The sequence below is a fragment of the Zerene cesonia genome, chromosome 13, assembly GCF_012273895.1.
Source record: "Zerene cesonia ecotype Mississippi chromosome 13, Zerene_cesonia_1.1, whole genome shotgun sequence".
Lineage (NCBI taxonomy): Eukaryota > Metazoa > Arthropoda > Insecta > Lepidoptera > Pieridae > Zerene > Zerene cesonia.
This window is the reverse complement of record NC_052114.1, coordinates 7,767,486-7,789,899: the sequence shown is the minus strand read 5'-3', so window position 1 is coordinate 7,789,899 and position 22,414 is coordinate 7,767,486. Positions and strand designations below refer to the sequence as shown.

Below are 22,414 nucleotides of genomic sequence, written 5' to 3'. Positions count from 1 at the left end.
CACTCTAGGTACTAGTGGGTCACACGGACATAGTGACCTGCGTAGCGGTCTCCATCACGAACAAGACGCAAGTGGTCTCCGGCTCGTGGGACTGCAACCTCATTGTGTGGGACATCAATACTGGCTCCGACGTGCATCTGCTCTCGGGGCATTTGGGCAAAGTCACCTGTGTTAAGGTCACTGGAGATGGAACGATTGCTGTTTCTGGTGAGTTGGTTCATTAAGAGTGGTTTAGGGTTATGTGTGCGATTTTGTCAATATATTGAGCAGTTTTTAGGGTACGTTCTTATTAGGTATAGTGTAGAGACTTTATAAAACAATTGATTTTATTTATTGGAAATTTCGACTTTTCAATTTTGGAAGATCTGAGTGAGAGAAAGAAGAGAACTAAAAGGATTATCCTTTTGAATAATCAAGAAATGTAAACATATTACAATCTAATTTATTAATTTATGTTGATTATAATAGAATAAATATTTTTTATAACATTTACCAACTACGTTATACTTTTGGCTGCATTATAAGAGTTATGCCGTTATTCGCAATATTCGGAAGCACCAAAAAGCCGATACTAATATAATTATTAGATCACGCTATTTTTTAAGAAAAAGACTTATTAAAATTAATAAATAGAAGAAGTACCTAAGAAAAGATCAGAAAAGATACAACAAGCAACAAAAATTTATTCCAACTTAGAAAATAATTAAAGAAAGTTAGAAAACAATTAATAAAAAATACGATAAAATTATCGCGACACAACCGAACTTGAGTTAACGAAGCGATAAATCTTTCGCAACTTTTATTTCTTAAAACTCTTACAGACTGTCACGGTTAAAACGTTTTCTTCGCCTGTTTTAAATCAAGCGAAAAACTTATGGAAACAAAAGTAGGAACATTTTGAGTTAGAGAACATGACCATTATTTTAATATAGTTCACTAAGAGCATATAACCAGACTAGTTTAAAAAGTATATCAATTCGATCACCGTTTGTCATATTAGTGCTGTAAGTAAAATAACCTGCCTCATGATATTTGCAAAAAAACAAAATGCTGCCATTAACGATTCCCACTAAGCTCACCTTAGTTTTATGACCCTCCTTAACGAATCATTTCTTGTAAATACGCAATAAACCAGTAGGGGTTATAAATTATACCCCTGTCACGCCACTCATATGCTATAAATCTACGTCGATAAAAGTAATACTTTCTTTCCGGGTCATATTAAAATTCCCATAAATTTTTCGCAACATACCAAAACTCTGATTAAGTTTAGCCGTATATCAAAACTATTCATATTTAAATTTCGAGGTGGAAGTTTCTTTCGGTAAAATTTAAAAGGAAATATGGTTATTCGCAGTGAATCTCGGACTCATTTATTTAATTTTCTCGCAGTCTATTCAACGTCGGAGAAGCACTTAAGACCCTTACATCAAGGGTTAATTTAATTCCCCTAGAGAATCCTTGATAATGCTGTAGGATTATTATAAGAATGTACCGTAGTACTTGTATTAAAATAAAATAAGCTTCACAATTCCTTTTTTCATGGACATAAATTGACATTATAATGACATTTTAAATATGAGGATATTTGTAAACAAAGTTTTAGTTTGACCTAGAAAATCTAATGTATTGCATGACATTCTATCATACGCTGATACAAATCTATACTGTAAATTATATCAATTTAGTGTAATATGGACCCGTCGTCGTGATGACAAAATATTTAATTACAAAGTCGATAATCGTACCTACAGTTGTTTAGCATTTATTTTAATTCAAACGGTACTAATTGAACTTCAATCAAAATATTTATACAAATTTGGTTCGGTACTCCATATACTTATATTTCCATACATTTATAGTCATAATATAACATATTCTTTTTTTAAGTCACCTAAAGTTTGGTACGTTAACGATTCACCTCAAATTCTATTAAATATATTTTTATGCAAAAGTATAAAACTCGTATATAGTAGTTATGGTAAAAATTAAATAAGCAAAACTATTTTTTTCGAAAAACATAAAAATTCAAAAAGTAGATAGGAAATACTATTTAGAAACAACAAAGGTAACAACCAAGAAGACTTTTTCTTCGCGTATCAATCGTCAATACTATCAATAGTTCATTATTTCTCTAATCTAGTAATAATCCAAGAATCAGTTCCTTACTACTTAACTACTACGTGAAATAATAGCGTGATATGGAAATGAACAGAACTAATTCACACATGCTCTCTGGGTAGCATTGCATAGCAAGACAGTAAACGGGTCAATTATTCAAGCATCTTCAAGCATCTAGTGGTTATAGGATAGACTATAGAGCACATCCCGACTGAGCTAAGCATAGTTATTACATTGACCAGTATAATGACAACATTTCGGTGTTAGTTACTGGTTAATAACGGAACTTGCCAAAAGATAATCTAGGAAACATATTAGATCCATAACAAATATTATGTTTAGGGGACCATTATCCTTAACGTTTCGAAACATTTTAAATATTATAGATACAATCGAAATACGTTGTATCTCATATCATTATATTTTTAAAATATATAATTTTTTTTATATATAACCGTCATAGACTTGTATGTGGGAGTTGAACACGCTTCGGCACAAATTGGGCCAGCTCCCACCAGGGAAGTGACACACCCCCACAGAAAACTGGCGTGAAATAATAGCATGCTATTGTGTTTCGTACGGTGAGTGAGGGAGCCCGAGGCCCATATCCTTTTCCTTACCCTTTCCAGTCCTTTACTTTATTCCTCTCGTCAATCCTTTCTTAATACCTTTTCAACTTAAAGTCGGCAGTCCATGTAGAACCGAAAGGTCTGCAATCGACCTTACGCCTCTCCTAATGTTCCTGGGCAGTGATAACGCTTACCAACAGGCGACCCGCCGCCGATGACAAAAAAAGACTTCTCGAATGCATATTTAATCGTGATTTTTCTTTCACCGACATTCCAAGACCGAGGATGTGTCATTTCCTTAGCTTTTATTGTCATAAAATCGAAAACAGGCGCGGAAGACAAAACGCTGATAATCTGGGAGACGAAACGCGGGCTCGCGCTCACGTCGCTGGCGCTGCACGTGCCGCTGCTCGACTTGCAGATCACCAGCGACTGCTCGCGCATCGTCGTGCACTTGCTCGATAGAGGTGAGACCACACTTGGTGGCATTGTCATCTACACAATTAGTACACTGTAATCACTACATTGTATAAAATAAAACAGATACACTGTATGATTGAATCTTTTAAACTACGAAACGGATTCTGATGGTTTTTTAGATATAGTGATTTAAGATTTATATGTAACATGTATATCTATTAACAACTCCGAATTTTAAGCGTGCTAAGCCGCGAGCAAAAGCTAGTTATTATACAATATTGTATCATCATCATCAGCCCATGTATGTTATTAGCCCATATGTTCTGAGTTTTTCTAGTTTAAGAGGCAATGTACATAGATATGTAAGGTATGTTTTGGCAAAATAAAGATTTCATTATTATTAAAAAAAATGTTCCCAGTGCTGGGGCATAGGTCGCCTATGAGGGCTCAGGCTGTATAATAAATACGAAATTAATTGTTAAACTATTGAATTCGTCGTAATTAAGTCACCTAGCACGAACCAACTTGGATTTATTTATATAAATTTTTTCTTAAACGTTCCTATTAATCCACACTTGAATAAATCAATAGCAATTAGTGAAGCTATTCCATTGAACAATAACACCCAACAGGTTGTCTGCCGATAATCTGTTTGCACAACACGCCCGCCACCTACGTCAAGATTCCGACTTACGCTGCGCCCACTAAGGACGTTGATGGTATGTACTAGCTTACACTTGTTTAGTAAATCATTTGTGTGTTTGTGTGTTGGATAAACAGAAAATGTCTTGTAAGTTTTTACTTGTTTACGTTATTTCTGTGGGACGCGAATCGTTTTTTTTTTTGATTTTTATCCTTCATCATCATCATCAGCCCATGTATGTTCCAACTGCTGGGACACAGGCCTCCTATGAGGGTTCAGGCCATAATCCACCGCGCTGGCCAAGTGCGGGTTGGCAGATTTATCCAATGCATTTAAAACACAAAATTGCAAATAAATATGGTGCGCAAATAGAAAATAAACATTGAGTATTTTTATGGTATTTGTTATCTTTTACATTGTAGATTTTGCCAATATTCAAAAACGACGATAATAATTGAATAGATACTAAGTTCGCTTAAATTGTATTCCTGATACGATGTATACATAATTTCACGTCAGTCAGGTTTGTAATAAAAGCGTATAAGTAGATACAAAAACTGTTTTCCTAATTTTGTTGGTTACTAAGCTATCATAGTGTACTGTATATAAAATGGTATCAAACTGTTGGTGAAGGAAATAATATCATACTATTAAAAGTGGAACCGATAACAGAGTCACTAAACTCCACGAAACATTACACCCAGTTTATAATTTTATTACTAAATAAACATATTATCTGCATAAAATACCAAATAATATGCAGTGTTTTTATAAACCAAGTTCAATATAATCGTGTTTTGAATGAAAATCTTATTAACTCGACTCCATCACATGCCATACGCGGTGATTGGAAAAGTTAAACGGAATTTTCGCACATAGTATATACCGTGTTAACTGCAAATCAGAAAATAACATTTGCGTTTTAATAGGTTTACAGGTAAACGAATTAAAATAATATTGTATACTGGCTGACACAGCAAATTTTATTGTGCCAGGGAAAAAAAATTGTTTTCAACCTTTTCTAAGAAATACTGATTTATAAAAATATATAAAAATTTATAATTATAAAAAACTAGCTGCGCCCCGCGTAAGTCTGTACCCCGTAGGAATATCGGGATAAAAAGTTGCCTACATGTTATTCCAGTTGCCCAGGTATCTACGTACTAAATTTCATTGCATCGGTTCAGTTGTTTTTGCATGAAAGACTAACAAACACACGAACACCATTAAACGGACATTTTGTAATGTATATATTGAACAATTCCAATTTGCTTAAAAATTTCTCATCTCCATACCGTATGATTCGAGAATGTTGAATATTATGGAAGATACTTAGTTTTGTAAGTGGTTGGCTGATTCCACATCGATTCCACTCTGCTTCATTAGAAAGTTCCCTGAGTGCAATTTACCCCGCCTTCTGATTCCATCTATTCAATAGAATTTGATTATAAATTTTGAATTTATTTAAAATGCTGCTTATTGATTCTTTGATACGCTTTTTGCGAGAAACATAGAGATATTTTAACGACGCTATAATATGCTGTGATATTGAAAATCAGGACACAATCTTCAATATATATTTAAATAAACTCATCGGGAAAGCAACATTAACCGACTACAACCTTTTTCCAATTACGCGTTCCTGAGAAAAATATTTTTTACAACATTCATAAATGGAATCCCTAGTTGTTTATATCCGCATGTCTGATCACTATCTATGAATTCAAAGCAGCACGATCGATGCATTATCCTAAAACAATAGATATAAATCGTGTGGGGAAATATGATTCCCCTCAGGAATATACCTTTGTTTCTTAACTTATGACGATACTGCTAAGGTAATGCTTTGTGTACACCAAACCCAATTGAGTTAAATCGAATTTCAGAAGCTTTAGTTACCAAATTATTGATAAAAGTAAACACTTAAATATTTATTAAATAATTTGACACAGACCTCAAAACAAACATCAACAGTACATCGATGATTTATTAAATGACGTGAAAATGTATTGTTCCAATTAATTAACGGTTTATTGTTCCCTCAAGCTCAAATGAGTCCCATAGTTATATCACGGAGCAAGGTTAATGTGGTCTGGTATGCGACCGCGTGAATTGTTCCACACCACAAAATGTTTCAGCGGTTTCGCTGCAGTATACATTTTTGGAAAATAAGCCAAACACATTGCTTAAATGGCTAGTTTTAGTTGTATATATATCTTTGTTATATGGAATGCTTGTTTTTTTCTCAAATAACGAGCGTTCGTGAGCCATTGCATATAAAAATTCATAATTTGTTAATAAAAATTAAAGAGAGAATAAATGTTCTCCTTTTGTTATTTGAGTTCGTAATTTTATGTCAGATTATTTAATAATTATTCCCAAATCTTAAAAATGACTTTCTATATTATGAAAATACTAGCTGCGCCCGCGGTTACACCCGCGTTAGTCCGTATCCCGTAGGAATATCGGGATAAAAAGCCTATATGTTATTCCAGTAGTCCAGCTGTCTACGTACCAAATTTCATTGCAATCAGTTCTGTAGTTTTTGCGTGAAAGAGCAACAAACGCAAGCACGTCCTTACAAACTTTCGCATTTATAATATTAGGAAGGATATTATTCTTGTCTACATATTTCGATGGACAAATATATACATCTTTTTATAAGATGTACTTAATAGTTTGGAGATTAAGGTTAATTCTATTTTCCAACAGAACTTCGTCCACTAGCTCCGAAGCGGCCAATGAGAAGATTGCTCAAGAAAGAAGTGTCATTGGACACTTACACTTGGCAGAAGAAATACGCACATTTAACATCAGCTGCTATGATGGCGCAAGTTGATGAACGACTTAAACGGAGGTGGGATTTACTTATTTATATTTATAAAAAAAAGGTTGTGAAGTTGCATAACTAAAAGTTTTTTTATGGTGGCAATAGGGCTGTAGATCATTAAATACCGCGCGGTATCTCGCTGTATCACCTTAATCAATTAAAGTAGTGTTTTTTGTTTAAATATTAATTTTTGTATGTGTGTTTAAGTTTAATATGTTAAATAAAAATAGGTGTTAATTTATTAAGATAAGATATTCCCGTTATATTCGCAAAAGTTTTAGCCCATTTTTTTTTGTTCGGATGATCCACGGATCAATTCAACCCCACTTTCAAGCTGATTCAGGGGACTAAAAGATGCGGATTCCATGGAATTGCAAACCCTTATTAACCATTTTCTCCTCTATAACTCCTTAGTACCAAAGTCAAAGTAATTTATTAGCTAAATAAAGTGTTACTGCAGCCTTGCTTAAAGATGAAAACAATTTGCCACTACTAAATAAAACCTATTAAATAATGTTGTTCAGATAACTAAAATTGCCAAGCAAATACTTCGGTAGGTACTAGACGATAATCGTATCGCATTAGCATCCGCAACATGTAATAGCAGCTTAAAGGAAATTGTGGATATGATGAGATTGCAGGATACGAAGGAATGGGAATACGGGAAATACGTGTCTTGCTATTACTCGAAATGGGGTGAAGTCATAATATTAATATTTTAGATGGGATAGTCGAATAGGATACACTCAAAATTGCAGGACACATTACAAAAGCTTTTTGGGGCTAAATTCCTGAAAGACTAACACAAAAAGTATTGAAATCGTTCTCACTTCATAGCAAAATTAGGAAATGAATGCTGGTTTTATACATGGCCTAATGTAATATGAGATTTCCGAGGGAAATCCGTTTAATTAAAAATTCATACATATTCGAGATGAGAGTGGTCGACTAAAAAGTTCTCTTTTGCGAACAGATTGCACAAATGTTTGCATTAATATATGCACAGAAATTTTTAATATTAAATTTTTATTCACACACCATTCAACGGACCTTATAATACATTCTTGAATAAAAGTATCGATAAAGCAAATAGCTATGCATTTGCAATGTAGACAAAATAAACGAAAGACGTTGCAAATTTTTTAATATTGTTGATAGATCTCTATTAAATAAATTTTAAATAAATACTGACTTTCCAATTCTTCATTAAACGTTAGTTAATATGAAATGCATAAGCTAAGTGAGACTGTTTCCACTGACCTTTCATAATGAGCCGGTCATCGGCACTACAACTTTCTGCCGGTTCAATTACGCAGGCTATTTCAGGAATAGTTTGATGTTGCTATTTAGATAATCATAGAACATTCTAGAAGAAATTTTGGAATTTTGTTTTGTAGATTCTCCGTCTCAGCGTCCATGGAGGAAATATCTAAGATTCAAGAAGCGAAGGCCAAGGATCTTGGTTCGCAGGTATGTATTTTTTTATGTTCTCAAACTCACACTGAAACCCAAACATTTATTTATTCAATTAGACTTCTTATAGAAGCATTTTCGAATCGTCATTTTACACAGTTTTAACATTTACCATATTAAATTTGATATTCTGGAAAAGAAATGTTAGAAGTTGTGTACCAAAAGTCTTCTCAATTTGGTAATAGTCATTTATTTCCTAAATAAATCATATCTCACTTAGATATTATACAGTATGGCTGCAGTTTTACAAAATGCATATAATATGTGAACTTAACCAAACATAAGCGATGATGATCATGGCTCGTGAACATTTGTAAAGTGCCTCTGTGCCTTGCCCGCTTTTAAGTGGAGTGGGAGAAAAGGATTGACGACATGAGAAAAGGAGAGGACCAGGAAGGGCAAGGAAAGCATTAGTTCAAGCGGCAATTAGTACAAATGCATGCTTTCATAGAGAAACAAAAAAAATGTCCCAATATATGACCCAGGTGAGCTTGGGCCCGGAGCAGGCGGCGCTGGCGCAGTCGCAGCACTTCGACCAGCTGGAAGCGCTCTGGAACAAGATCTCGCCGCCCAGGCGACGTTCCAACAAAGTATGTCACAATATTGTATTATTATCTTTTGTTTATATTTTATTTACTGTATTTAATTCGCAATTTCAAAATTTCCCGCAGTACGATCAGTTTTTGTTTCTTGAGTCCCTTTTGTCAAATTGTTTGTATCCGTTATCATATTCAAATATACATAAATTGCACTTAACGGTATAAAAATTATTTCTATTTTATTTTAATGAGAGAATAAAAAGAACCATATCCGAAAAATTCCGTCCAAATACTACATTTATGCAAATTTAATTTGTCTATATATCTTTATGTAGTATATCCTGGACTATTATTTTGTACTATTTATTTATTTTTGCTTGCATTATTGTAGTAAGAGTAAAAGTAGTTACCTACTTAAGATACCGGTTTCTTGAAAAAACTTCTGCGCAGGAAATATAGCACTAAGCTTGTGTATATTTATAATAAGTAATCATGATTGATTTACGTTATAAATAAAAAGAAATGAACTGTACCAATTATTTAAAATTAAATATTCTGAAACTACTTGCGAATCTATCACCTTAATTTCCATAAATCGTTTTAACATAACACCTAGCTTCTAAACTTTTAACGAAATTATTTTATTAGAAACGAAGTCCAGGTTAATTTTAAGATTGACAGACATTGACGTTCAATATTGAGCCATTAAAATTACGTATAATTAATTACCAAAGAGAGATGACGTTTAATCTATAGCGATGTTTCTCTATCTCACCACTCTGACTTTTATGAGATTATTTATCACATTAAGGTTTTTTTTTTCATATAAAAGTAACACTTTTAATTTGAGACTAATGAACCCTTGTCCTAAATTAAATTGCCAAGAAACAACTGCTCCAATTTTGTACATATTTTTGGACCTATTTGAACCTAAAGGTGATCAAATGTGTGCAGCTTTTTGTTTAATAGTCGAAATAGAAAAGTTTTCGTAGTTTATTTCATTGTTTCGTAGTTTATTTAATATATTTATTTCATTTTCTAGTGAATCATTTTTCATATAATTGTGTGTATAAGTTAATTCATATATATAGGTATATAGTTCAGTGTTGTCAGAATGTAGAACATAATATTGTTCCCATTACAGTCGCTATCCAAACAGAGCTCGTTAATCGAGCGGCTCGACTCGTCTGATGAAGAGCATACTCCTGTCGAGGAGCAAGGTAAGGGATCGCCTATAGTTATAGTTATACTTTAGTTATCTTTGAGTTCAATATGTTGTGTGACAATGGAGGTTCTTAACAAGGAAGGTTCTTTTTGTGAACGTATTTGACGTTACTTGCGTAATTAAACTGTTTAGCGGATTTGATCACTAATTAATAATAATTAGTGTAAAAGACGTCGGGATTAAGATGGGATAAGTCTTTATGTATATTACTCTCGTGAAATCGTTTGGTTATACGCGAGCAAAAACAAAATATCGTGACTTAAAATTTTTTAAAGGCAAACATTTACCACTAAACTTTAACTAAAAGTTACGTTGCCAGGATACTAATAAAGTAACTATATTTAATAGTGGAGACACAAAAAGATGTCAATAAAATGTTCAGTGTAATAAATCAGACGTAGGTGTGTGTCTCACGCCACACCCACACAATAAGAGATCCTTAATCCTTAGTGCGGTTATTAAAATTTATTTAGCTAATAAGTATAAAGAAACAATCAATAATTTTTTTTTGTCTTATGGTTGTGGTGTTGTGCGTAAACTTTATATATATATATATATATACCCACGTAAACTTTAATATTAACCCACGAGGAGACAGTCTCCCCGTGACTACGCTCGCTGTAAAGTGTTCGAAACGTCGGATTAATAATATAATGAATAAATCGCGTATAAAATCCGTTAAAATTTTTTTAATTTCTAAAAGGCCTTTCAGTATTTTTAAGTGCTGCTTCATTTATAAACGTCATAAAGATAGATCTCTAGAAGTATATTCTAATTAGAGAGTAGAGGGCTTTATCCACTTTCTACTGAGATCGATAAAACGTGTGTGTGAAAATTCTGCATTTCCATTCAATGTACTTAAAACTATAATAGTTTTTGGATTCATTAAAAAAAATGTTGTGATACTTTTGTTTTTCTTATAACACACTCATATTCAAATATTTTTAATTTGTAATCATTAGACTTCCTATTAATTTGTAATAGGAATTCTAATGATTGACAAAAAATCTTGCTTACTCCGAGTACCTACTGTAATAAATAAAAAGAACAATAGATATATACCACCACATAAACAACTGTCCTGGTGTACAGATAAAATATTACATGAAATATATTTCGTCGCAACCGCACATCCACTATAGCTTTAAGAATAAAGCTTCTGTAAAAGGGAATTCCAAGTGTCTCTTTTTATAAGGTTTAATTAATATCAGACTGAATCCATCTAACTATTGCTTGTGTTTTATGTACAAATTTTAATTTGAACTCTTCTATTACAGAACATATGGTGGAGTAAAACAACAACAAACTCAATTTATTTGGAACTTCGTTAGCTTGTTTTTTTGAGCTGGTCTCAACGTATTAAATATACTTTGTTGAAGATTAATTTTATGATAAGTTTAACCGTTATTTACTTTTTATAGTACAATTCTAGCTGTGGTTTTCAATTGTTTTTAATTGCACTTATCTCAGAGCTTACGGGCTAAATGTAATCGTAGTTTGTTGAATAAACCTAGCGTAGGTACCTTAAGTAATTCTTAACCTCCTAAGCCTCTGCAATGTGATCTTATAGTTGTAGCTTCTATTGGATAAGTTTCTTTAACTTCATTTTTTCGCGTTTCTAAATTCTGTTATAATGATTTAATTAAAACTATTTTTATTTAATACAGTGATATAAGAAATGAAGTTACAGAGACTTGTTTTATACTATTTAGAGTATGAATGTTGATGTTATCTACTATAAATTTAGAATAATCGTAATGTGCTATATTCAAAGTGTATTTATTGTTTTTATATTTAATTTGTTATTTAAAAACACCGATATATACCAATACTGTTAGGGATATTCAAGTAGATAATTACTGTATGTGTGACTGTCCCGTAGATATTGCATTTCGAGCATTTCGCTATCACATTTACTTTCTAAATATTTAATAATAAGCGCTACATTATTTAACATCCTTCTTATATCGAATTAGTTTTCCAAACTGTGATCCCTTGTTAAGACTTCTAAGTAAGTATCAAAGCAAGTAACCCTAAAATAAGTAAAATAACTTATACTCTAGTGATGGTCTAGTGTACTTATTCTATGTACTTACATTTTACACGTGTTGTAGGATTTAAACGTCTCACATAAAACATTAATGAAACTGGAAAAATAAAGTTTGGGTTAACATATTTGGATGATTTTACACAAGAACAATAAATTTGAATATACAAAACATAATAACGGAAATACATAAATGCAACACAAAATTAAACAACATATTCCAAATAAAACTACTTAGATCTGCAATTGTTTTTTCTCATGCCTTGTTTACTCTTTCAAGGGCTGTTTAAAAAGCCTGTGGACTTATTTCATAACCTAGATCGCATAAGACTAGATTTAGGTTTTTGTTGGTAAAAGCTGCAATGATTTAAAAGTAGAAATGAAAAGTGGGTGAAGATGTGTTGTTGGAAGTGCTAGATCAACAACATTTGTTCATCGGGGGAATAGAACAAGCTTAAGACGAATCATTACAATAAAAACTAAACGAAAACGGGCCTCCGGCTCCCCCACTCACCGTACGAAACACAGTGGCATGCCATTATTTCACGCCGGTTTTCTGTGGGGGTGTGCTACTTCCCCCGGTGCGAGCTGGCCCAATTCGTGCCGAAGCGTGCTCGACTACCACATTAAAAAAATTTTATTGAACATCTACTAGAATTATTATACTGTTTTTAGAAACTTCTCGGTTGCCCCCTAATGTTCTTTTTAAATATTGACGTTTTATTCAAAATTTCTGACGTTTTATTCAATTTAATAGGACAACCACACACATGTTCTTAATACATCATTCAGTAAATTTTCTTTTTGAAAGTCAAGGTAATTAACGTTAGGATACTTACACTTGAAATGTAGTTATTTCATTTTATATACGAGTAATGCATTGTCTGGTGAATATTATAAACCAAAGTGAGAAAAATTTGCATTTCGAATCAGGAATTTAAATTGTTTCAGTTTATTTGAATCAGTTTATAATTATTGTGTAAATAACGATTTCATATGAATCGAATATAGATTTAAATTTTGTCAACCGATTTCAAAAACAGGAGAAGGTTAACGAATTCGATTGTAATTGTGTTTGTTACATCTTTTTGTTTGTTTATCTGGGTGAACCGATTTTTAAGATTCTTCTTTTATTTGATAGCTGGTGCCTTTCATGTTGTCCCATTTAAATTTGGTTTAGTTGTGACTATTTGGAAATGGGTTAGTTTTTTTTTTAAATTATTATTTAAAGAGATTTAATCTTTTTCGGAAATCCATTGCTGATTGTGTTTTTGCTTAAATGTAATATTGCGATGTAATAGTTTAATGTCTTCTATTTGTGTACAAATGACATTTGTTTAATTTTCGATTAATATCGACATTTTGTAAATTTTATTTCGTTGGTTTTAAAACAGTTTAGCGTTTACATTTGATAATTTTATTTATTTCAGCTTTAGGAGCATTGTTATTACAATAATACTTTGAACGGATCTCAACAAAGTTGTGAAATATTGTTTATTTTTTTGATATCTGTTGTTACAGCAATATCAAAAAAAGGTATGCGAAAATTCATTTTGTAGTTTCAATTTATATTAGTGGTTACCTATTGTTAGAATACGCAATAATATTTTATAAGTAGTTGCACATCTTGTAGTTTATATAGCATTAGAGTCTGTCTCTTGGAAAATAATGATTTTATTAAATTTATAAAATTTACTATCTTTGACTACGGAGAACTATAATTATTTGCTTCGTCTTTAATTCTAATCTGACACCTTAAAGAGAATTCATTTGTAAGAACAATATTTTATGAACTCTGTGTCGTACAGAAAAACAATAATTTGACATCTTGACAGTCAACCGAAGTTACCAAGAGCACGACTGCATCAAAATATTTTAGAAAAGTATCTACCTAAATCCAAGTGGAGTTTGGTAATTTAAGATTCTCATTTCCGATAATATCCGATTATGACGATTCTTGTTTTATTTCAAAGTTGATGTGGTCCCATTAAATACCAGTCTAGTTCGGACAGTTTGAAGGCGGATTGATTTTTTTTAAATAAAATTTTATAAAAGCAACTATTAATTTGATGCGCACTGTTTAAAATTTTTGGTAAGCCAAAGGTCATTTTAATTAATAATTTTATACAATTAAGAGACATTATTTATTTTTCTCTAAAACAACGCTGTTATAATTCCATCGAAAATATTGTTGTTACTCTTTGTGTGCTCTTTATAGGGAAACTGTGTATCCTTGTTGACTATTTGTATGAAATTTTATAAATAATTGAATTTTCCTATCATTCGAACGAATTTTATTTTTGACCTGTCGTGATGTTATTACCTGAAAATAAATTCTCTGTTTCCTATGAGCTGTTTTATTTATACACCCATGTAGGCTGAGGTACTTAGTGTGGTCCAGATTTCTATACTCAATTATTAATGACTAAGGCTTTAGTTTATACATTTTTCCTTATTAGCTAAATGTGTAGGTGCCTACTTAACTACTTAAAGGTTAAGGCAAAAGGCATCCTTTACAGTCAACTAACTAGGACAATTGTTCAATATTATGATCTTGAAAACTTCCCCTTAACTCAATTTCATCAACTGATCAGACCACTTTTATTAATACAACACCTAAAACCGTACTATATAGTCTAGGAGCTTGAGAGTTTCTCTGTACAATAATAATCCATAAATAAAATAAAAATTTAAAAACCAACTATACAGGTAAGATCAATTGGGCTATAGTGATAGCTTTGGCAGATGTCTAAATAATAATAATTGAGTGAACATTAATTCTTTTTAACATAATATTTACGTGATACGAGTATATGAATCAGGTAAAAGTTGAGAATTTTTATGAGTTTTATTATTCATATATCAATAAAGTTTATATATAAAAGCACTTACCTGCTAATCGTGCAGAATAATAAACAAGGTTAATGATATAATAATGTGCATCCTTATCAGAAAGTTGTTAATAATTTTTGAAGAGCTATCTTATCTCTTAAAGATAAACATATTTATCACTTGAATTAACTTCGAAATTATTACTCATAGCTACCCAGAAAGTGCTTAGAGAAGCTCATCGAAGTTTGGGCATTAACCCTTAAGTGAAAATGCAAATTTTATTGCGCGTCAGTAGGAAATGTTTAATTAAAACAGTAAACCTCGCAGGGTTCTTTCCATTTAAACGACTCGTGTCAACAGTAATGAAAGAAATCTGTTAAAATGCGCTTAAATATATCAATATACCAGTGCAGCTGTGAATGTTATGAAACTAGTATTATCCACACTGAAGACACCTGGACTCCCGAATCAATTTTTCGTGTGGTAACTATAACTCTGGGAATGTGTCTATCGACAATCGCCCTGGCTCTGCTATTAGTCACGTCGTACTTGTTCACACAATGGAGAACTAACTACAAGAACCAAGTGCTCATTCAGTTGATGATATCGAGATTTCTTTACACGCTCGTCAGGTATTGTTATGATGTGCTAAGAATATGCCAGTTTAGTTATCTTTTTCCGGAACATAGTCAATTAATGTTGTCAATTTATATAGAAGCCACAATGACAATCTGGATGTTTATATTCACAAAACAAATGTACGACAGTTTTGTAAAGGTCTTCAATTTACGATGTACCAACATAGTGAAAGTTGCTCTGATTGTTTGGAACCTTCCCTTGATTGTCGTCGTTTTGCTCCACTGCGTATGCGTTTTATACTTTAAGAAGTTAATGATGTTCTTAATAATTTACTTTGTGATTATGAGATGGCCATTGCTAATAGGTAACGCTATACTTCTCGTGATGGTTTTGAGGGCAATTTTAAGAAGAAAAGTCAAGAATTCCGATAAAAACATACGTATCGTCACAGTCATGATGATTCTTTTATTCAGTTTCTGTTTTCAACAAGTGATTGTAGATATTCATAAAATTATGTTTATTTTAAAGGGAGATCACTTGTACACAACACTATATTTTGTTGCTTCAGTTATTACAATATACCATTGCGCCTTTTCAATATTTTTTTGGCTATTTGGAAATAAAAGTACGGTTAAGTTATGGAAGTTTAAAAAAAACTTAATTAGAAGGCCCTTAGCGTCTGCCATAGTTTCAAGCAGATGTTAAATTATCATTTCTTCACTGCGGTTTCTTACTTTTAAAACTTTGAATCCTTCATTAAGCTTTCTATATTGTATACGATTTTATTTTTTATAATATTATTATGTACCTGTTTGTATACAGAATCGATGAAGTGTCCAGGCTGAATTATATAATGTTATTAAAAATACAGTAAATAAAGTATAAATACTTATGTATTTTACCGTGTTTATTATTTATATACCCTATTCATGTTATTATTAAACTAAAGCATACCTTCGTGAAATATGCCTTAAGTAAATATATCGATCCCCTAATGTGAAACAAATTGGGCGTAAAATTAGTACGGAACGGACCTTCAGTTGGCTGGCTGTTTAACAGGTGATTACGTTCCTACGACCTTGCACTATAATTCAATTGGTACGACATTAGCTAGATCAACTTGATTAACTAGACCCTAGGGTTGTTCAGTAAATAGATACATAGGGGAGACAGGATTTGAATAACGGATAATTAACGCTGCTTTGAAGTATTGTTCCTTTTAAATAATATATATTTCATTGTACAATGCAAGGTTTGTGAATGGCGAAACGACAATATCTACGAGCATTATTGCTCTTAAACGGCTTTTTAATTTAATATTTGTTGATGAATGATTTTTATTTAGAAATAATATTTATGTACCTTAGTTATCAAGAAGAATTACCGCAATATACCTACTGTTTACAATAATGTGGCAGTGGATTTGAGATTATCTGAAAATACCTATAAAGTTTATAAAGTTTCATCTATCTATTGCTCATTAGAACAACAACGTGTAGTATATATTTTTATTTTAGTAAGCATAATAATTTCCTCGTGGAAAACCGAATTGTACGTACCTATAATTACTGGCAATGAAAGTATCAACTTTATATTTTATGGGGTATAGTACTTTGCCTTATGGCGTTTTTGATGAAAAGCGCCAGCTGAATGAGTAGATGGAAGTGCTAAATGTTGTAGTAGCTAGATACCTATCTTCAATTTTTAATTTCTATCTTATTCCAAGATCACACGATATCGCTTCGATTGCCTCATCGCGTGCGTTATTTTCTTGTACTTTTCTACCTTTTGTTAATTCAACAAAGGCAGCCCCGGCATACGAATACACTGTAATATGTGGAATCCGAATAATGATTTTATTAAATCTACAGAGAATCTCATTACGATGAGTACAGACAGGCTATATAAAATTGTTTTTTAACTGTAATGTACTTAACATTATTTTCAATTACGTAACATATTTTATGCCAAAAACGGGCAAATGAGTGTTGGTTGGGCTGATTATAAGCGATCACCACCGCCCATGAACATTTGCAGAGCCGCCCTCTTTTAAGGGGAAAGGATTGAGGACTGGAAAGTAGGAATGGACTGGTAGGATGGGGTCGTCAATCCTTTCCCTTTATCTTGCCTTTTAAAAGCGGACAACGCATCCGCAGAAGCACTTTCTGTTATGTACCTAAAGTATCGCTTTATTATTTACAGCATGAATATAGTTAAGCGTATAAGATACAGAGCCTCAATATTATTTTAAACCTTATCTAAATGTCTTAAAGATTAAGTTACTCAATTGAGATTCCTATTAATATTGATTTTAAAACTGGTCTCGAATGGAAGTTTCCAGAAATAACAAGATCGTATAGATTATAGAATTCTCACGATCCCCTGTCATGACGCCGGCTGGGTCACAGAGAGATTAACGCGTTTAACTCCGGTTTGGTTCAACCTCACACAACGCCTGTTCGGAATCTGACAGCATTCACTCCTTGAAAATTAACACCCCTATACTAAAATATCAAACAATACATGGAAACTGAAATAACTTGCCAAATATATTTATTTGAATACGTTAATTGGAGAGGTCTCGGTTCGTATGTTTGTTGAGTCTAATTATTTCTCTTTCGTCTAATTATGAAAAACACACTTATAAGTGTGTTTTACAAGTCCTTATAAGAAATTATTCAGTAATATTATAAAATAATAAATTTCCATTTTTAATATGCTTACATGAAACAATACGGAAAAAATGTGGCGCAAAATGTAAAAAGTGTTGGAGTCGAGACAAAGGATTAAGCCGAATGGATAAATTCAGGGAAAACAAGCCCGACTGACAAAATGAAGCCAATTGTTTTTTGATTTATGCTCCAATTTAGATCTTGATTAATAAAAATAAATCAAGAGAAAAAGTAGCTGAATTTATCTTGTCCGTAGGTCTAGCGTATTAAGACTGTATATTTTATATATATTATATGATATAAAAAAGGTATTTAATTAAGTATATACCATACTGTATATATTATTGTAATAAAAGTGTGTTGTTCCTATCATTCTCATAATTTAATCTAAAATAAACTTAGTATCTAGCCCTTTACGCAAGCGAGCGCACTGAAGCTGTTAGGTAATAAACCATGAATATCGCTCCGTTTCTGGACATAGACAAACGAGGCGATATCGAATAAAGTAGGAGCTACATCGGTACCATTTTTCAAAGCATTTACAAGCTGGTAGTTTCCAGAACATTTTGAAAATCCGTTTTACTCGAAATTCGAAATCCGAAACTTCTTCTTGTATTATTTGTGTTCTTAATCGTTTTCGGCTTATATTATGTTTATACTGTGTGACGTATATTATTACGAAACTTTTCTACTTGCTAGCGTATCTAAAACAGGGATATAAAACATATCATCGACAATATAAATCATTATAAACAAAATTAACAACATGAAAAAAAAAACACATACTCATATGGCAAACAGCGTGCATTTTTCCTTTATTGTATTTCTCGATAAAAAAACGAACGGTTGTAAAAGTGTACAGCAGTGAATGGTTCATTTGTTTTTTGTCAACAAACCAGATTTTTCCAATTAGTATTCGGTTGTTTCGAAACCCACTCTAGGGTTTAACTGAGTACATGTTAATGACGGTTTTTTTTTTTTTGTTATTTCAACATTGTTGATTTTAGAACGCAGGAATGAGTTTTTTTATTCAGTTGATTTATTTTTGAAACTAGTTTTCTTTAATACTTCTTCTCCTTGTTAATGGCTCACCCAGTTTTTTTTTTAATAAGGACTTGCCACTGTTCGTAACTGTTTATAATTTTATTAATTAATTGGTTTATTTTGATAAGCAAGTAGGAAAAGATTTCATTGTATTTATTTTATTAGGACATATTATATTGGAGAACAGTGGAAAACATATGGGGTGGAACGGAGGCCAGTAACCTTTGCCACACCTAACCCTTTCCTCATCCCAAATCCCTTAAAAGAGGGCAACTCATTTGCAGAAGTCTACACGTCCATGGGTGGTGGTGATCGCTTACCATCAGGCAAACCAGAAGAACGAAGAGTCGATAAACTTAATAAAATTCGCAATTGCGTCTCAATTGGTTCGTGTCAGCATTAGAAAGTATACTATTGAAACACTTGGTTTGGCTTATGTCAATGTGTAATTGTAGTGTATTTTCGTTGGCAACACTAAGAATTGGCTCATCAAGACACCATTACAGTTGAAGTACGTTACTATTATGACTGCGATTTAGTTTTTGTCGAATACGAATTTTGTTACTATGATAATTGAATCGTAATGGTGCATCATTTTATTAAAATTGCAGAGTTTACCTCCAGGTCGATTGCCCGATACGACAGAAAAATAATAATAGTTTATTTGCAAAAAACGTATACTTTACAATTTTTCACATAGTATAAAATTTAACAATCTACAAATTTAAAACATCTAACATAGCTAATGTTGGATGTTTTAAATTACACATGAAAGTGTGAATACCACATAAAAGTGTGAAAGGACACAATGATAAAACTAAAAATGTATATCAACTGATTTACTGCTATGCTGTTGTAGCTATTGGTAGACACATGCAAATGGCCATTACTTGTTTGCATAAACTTTTAGTGCAGCTCTGAACGCAGATGATAAATTGTACAATATAACCATCCATTTCATTTCTACTTTGAGTGTAAAAGTTCTGGCTATTTGTCATGTCTGAATATTTACGTTTTGAAATATAAATGTTTTGTTTGAATGAATGCAATGTTCCTTTTTAATATTGATACATTTTACGTTATCCGGATAAATTGGAACCGGTGATTAATTGATGAGAAATGGATAAGTATAATTGGTAAGTGTCAATAACGAACATGTTTCATTTAACATTATGTTCATTCAATTTAAAACATAACTTTAATTATAAAGTACTAATTAAATCATCATCATCATCATCATCATCATCGTCATCATCATCATCAGCCCATATATGTTCACACTGCTGGGACATGACACAGGACAGGTCTCCTATGAGGGTTCAGACCGTAATCCGCTACGCTGGCCAAGTGCGGATTGGCGGATGTCACATGTCGAATTTTTGATTCTTGGACATGCCGGTTTCCTCACGATGTTTTCCTTCACCGTTTTAAGTGATCGTGAAACCACATGTGCAGATAAACAGAAAATCAATTTATTTCCTGCAAATTCGCTCGGTCTCAAACCCCGGCTTATTGATTTTGAAGTCCGAGGTTCTCACCACTGAGCCACCACTGCACTATTATTTTTGTGACTTTATCTGTTTAAAAGTAATTAAATGGTTTATGTTAAATTTATTATGTAGGGTCTCGTACTATTAAAATTATAACACTAAAATTCTTTCCTGATAGATTTAGCCTGATTCATATCAACGCTTTAATGTGTCTACAATTACTACAAACAATGGACATCCATTACAGAAGTTTAAACGCTTGAAGGCCCACAGCTAGATCAGCGCTTTTGGTAGTAAATCAGTTGAAATGAACAGTTGGGAAACTAGTAACTAACCGAGATATTTATCGCCTTCCGAGATTCACCAAGTTCGTGACCCGATTCTTTCACTATAAGCAAAAACGGTAAAATCCTGGTGTCATATATATATCGCTTTAGTCCCAATAAAATTCCCCGTTATAGACCATAACTGTTGAACTAAGAATAGCTAATAAAAGCATAAGACCGTATAAAAATATCCATCCAATTAACCTTTTATTAGCCTCGGGAAATGGAAAAACTTAGTTCGTCGTGGTGGACCCTGGGGCTTGAAATAAAAGTTTTAAGTGATTGCTTCATGCAATTATCTCAAGACAAGAACAATGGGCGATGGTTGGTTTTAAATATTTTTCATAACTCTATTAGTATTTTCAAATTTACTTCGCCAAGTTTTGCGTTAAATTTGCACAGTTCTTGAGATTAAAATATGGTCCTCGATCCTTTGATGAAGTTTCATATTATGTAAAATAATGCTGAATTGTTTATACAAACAGATAAAGGCTCACAATTAAAATAATAGAAAAATACGATAATGATATAAGTTAACACCTATTATCTCAACTAACAGTAGTAACATTTAGCTGGGAACAAAATTATTACTACAAATTTTAACGATTTTCTAAAGCGATACTATAACCATCCTTAGCTTTCATCAAGAGAGTGAAGTCACACTCCATGGTTGGAGCAGGGCCGGTTTCCTCTTCACCGACAATTCTAAACCTTCGCAGTATAGCAATAAGCGATATTTTGACCGACATCAAGGCGTAGTGATAACCTGAAATTAAATTTAAATGAATTGTAGGATAAAAATAAAAAAACGTGTATAGCTATATATTTGCTCCCAGAGCTTTGTCAGTCGACTCAGATAAATATATGTTTTTTCCTTACAAAATATATAATATAGAAAATAAATTATCAGGTCCTCCGCTTTGTCCCATAATGAAGACAGGAACACAACAAGTACAGAGCAATCAGATAACAATCAGGTTAAATAAATTGACGGAAACGAGGAATCGGTATTAATAAAGACAAAAACCCACCGACGCAATTCCTGGGTCCTGAACTAAAGGGTATCATTGTTGGAGCATTTTCGGTTTCAATAAGATGTCTTTCAGGTACGAAGCAATCAGCGTCAGGGCCCCAAGTCTCCGGGTCTCGATTTATTCCCCAAATGGATATTAATACACCGATATTAGAAGGTAAGATTACACCTGATGCTGTTTGAAAAAAAAATTCGGTTTAACAACTAGTCTTCTAGAAAAATTTAAGGCCAGAAGGTATGAGTAACATATGGATAACATATAGATAATATAAGTAAAATAAAGGTTGTATGCTTACGCAGTTTTACTTCGTTTTGAGTTTTACGTGCAACTATAGGCACAGGTGGAAATAAACGCAATGACTCTTTTAACACAGCTCCTAAATACGTTATATTCTGCAGGTCATCTTTATTCAAAACTCGGTCAGAATCGCCAACTGCTTTTTTAATCCTATGACAAAATATATTATTTTGACTATATCAAAAAATGTATGGATTTTTATCTTTTAGAAATTAAAAACTTTTTAACGGATTTTAAACGCGATTTATTCATTATATTATTAACCCGACGTTT

At 32.4% G+C, this 22,414-nt stretch overlaps 2 protein-coding genes across 2 annotated transcripts in view; one reads left to right on the top strand and one right to left on the bottom strand.

The window, feature by feature from the left end:
• LOC119831393 (NACHT domain- and WD repeat-containing protein 1) overlaps nt 1–11,678 on the top strand; it is an 85,492-nt gene extending 73,814 nt beyond the window's left edge. The window contains exons 24-31 of the mRNA XM_038354716.1: nt 9–207; nt 3,020–3,157; nt 3,743–3,829; nt 6,466–6,610; nt 7,981–8,053; nt 8,542–8,646; nt 9,740–9,815; nt 11,098–11,678. Of these exons, the coding sequence (XP_038210644.1) occupies nt 9–207; nt 3,020–3,157; nt 3,743–3,829; nt 6,466–6,610; nt 7,981–8,053; nt 8,542–8,646; nt 9,740–9,815; nt 11,098–11,114 (840 nt within the window). The 3' untranslated portion in view covers nt 11,115–11,678. The remainder of the gene's footprint in view (nt 1–8; nt 208–3,019; nt 3,158–3,742; nt 3,830–6,465; nt 6,611–7,980; nt 8,054–8,541; nt 8,647–9,739; nt 9,816–11,097) is intronic.
• Nucleotides 11,679–21,409: 9,731 nt separating this feature from the next.
• Nucleotides 21,410–22,414, bottom strand: part of LOC119831327 (cytochrome P450 4C1-like) — an 8,602-nt gene continuing 7,597 nt past the window's right edge. Inside the window, exons 8-10 of the mRNA XM_038354629.1 lie at nt 22,140–22,291; nt 21,842–22,018; nt 21,410–21,576 (exon numbers count right to left, since the gene is read on the bottom strand). Of these exons, the coding sequence (XP_038210557.1) occupies nt 21,410–21,576; nt 21,842–22,018; nt 22,140–22,291 (496 nt within the window). The remainder of the gene's footprint in view (nt 21,577–21,841; nt 22,019–22,139; nt 22,292–22,414) is intronic.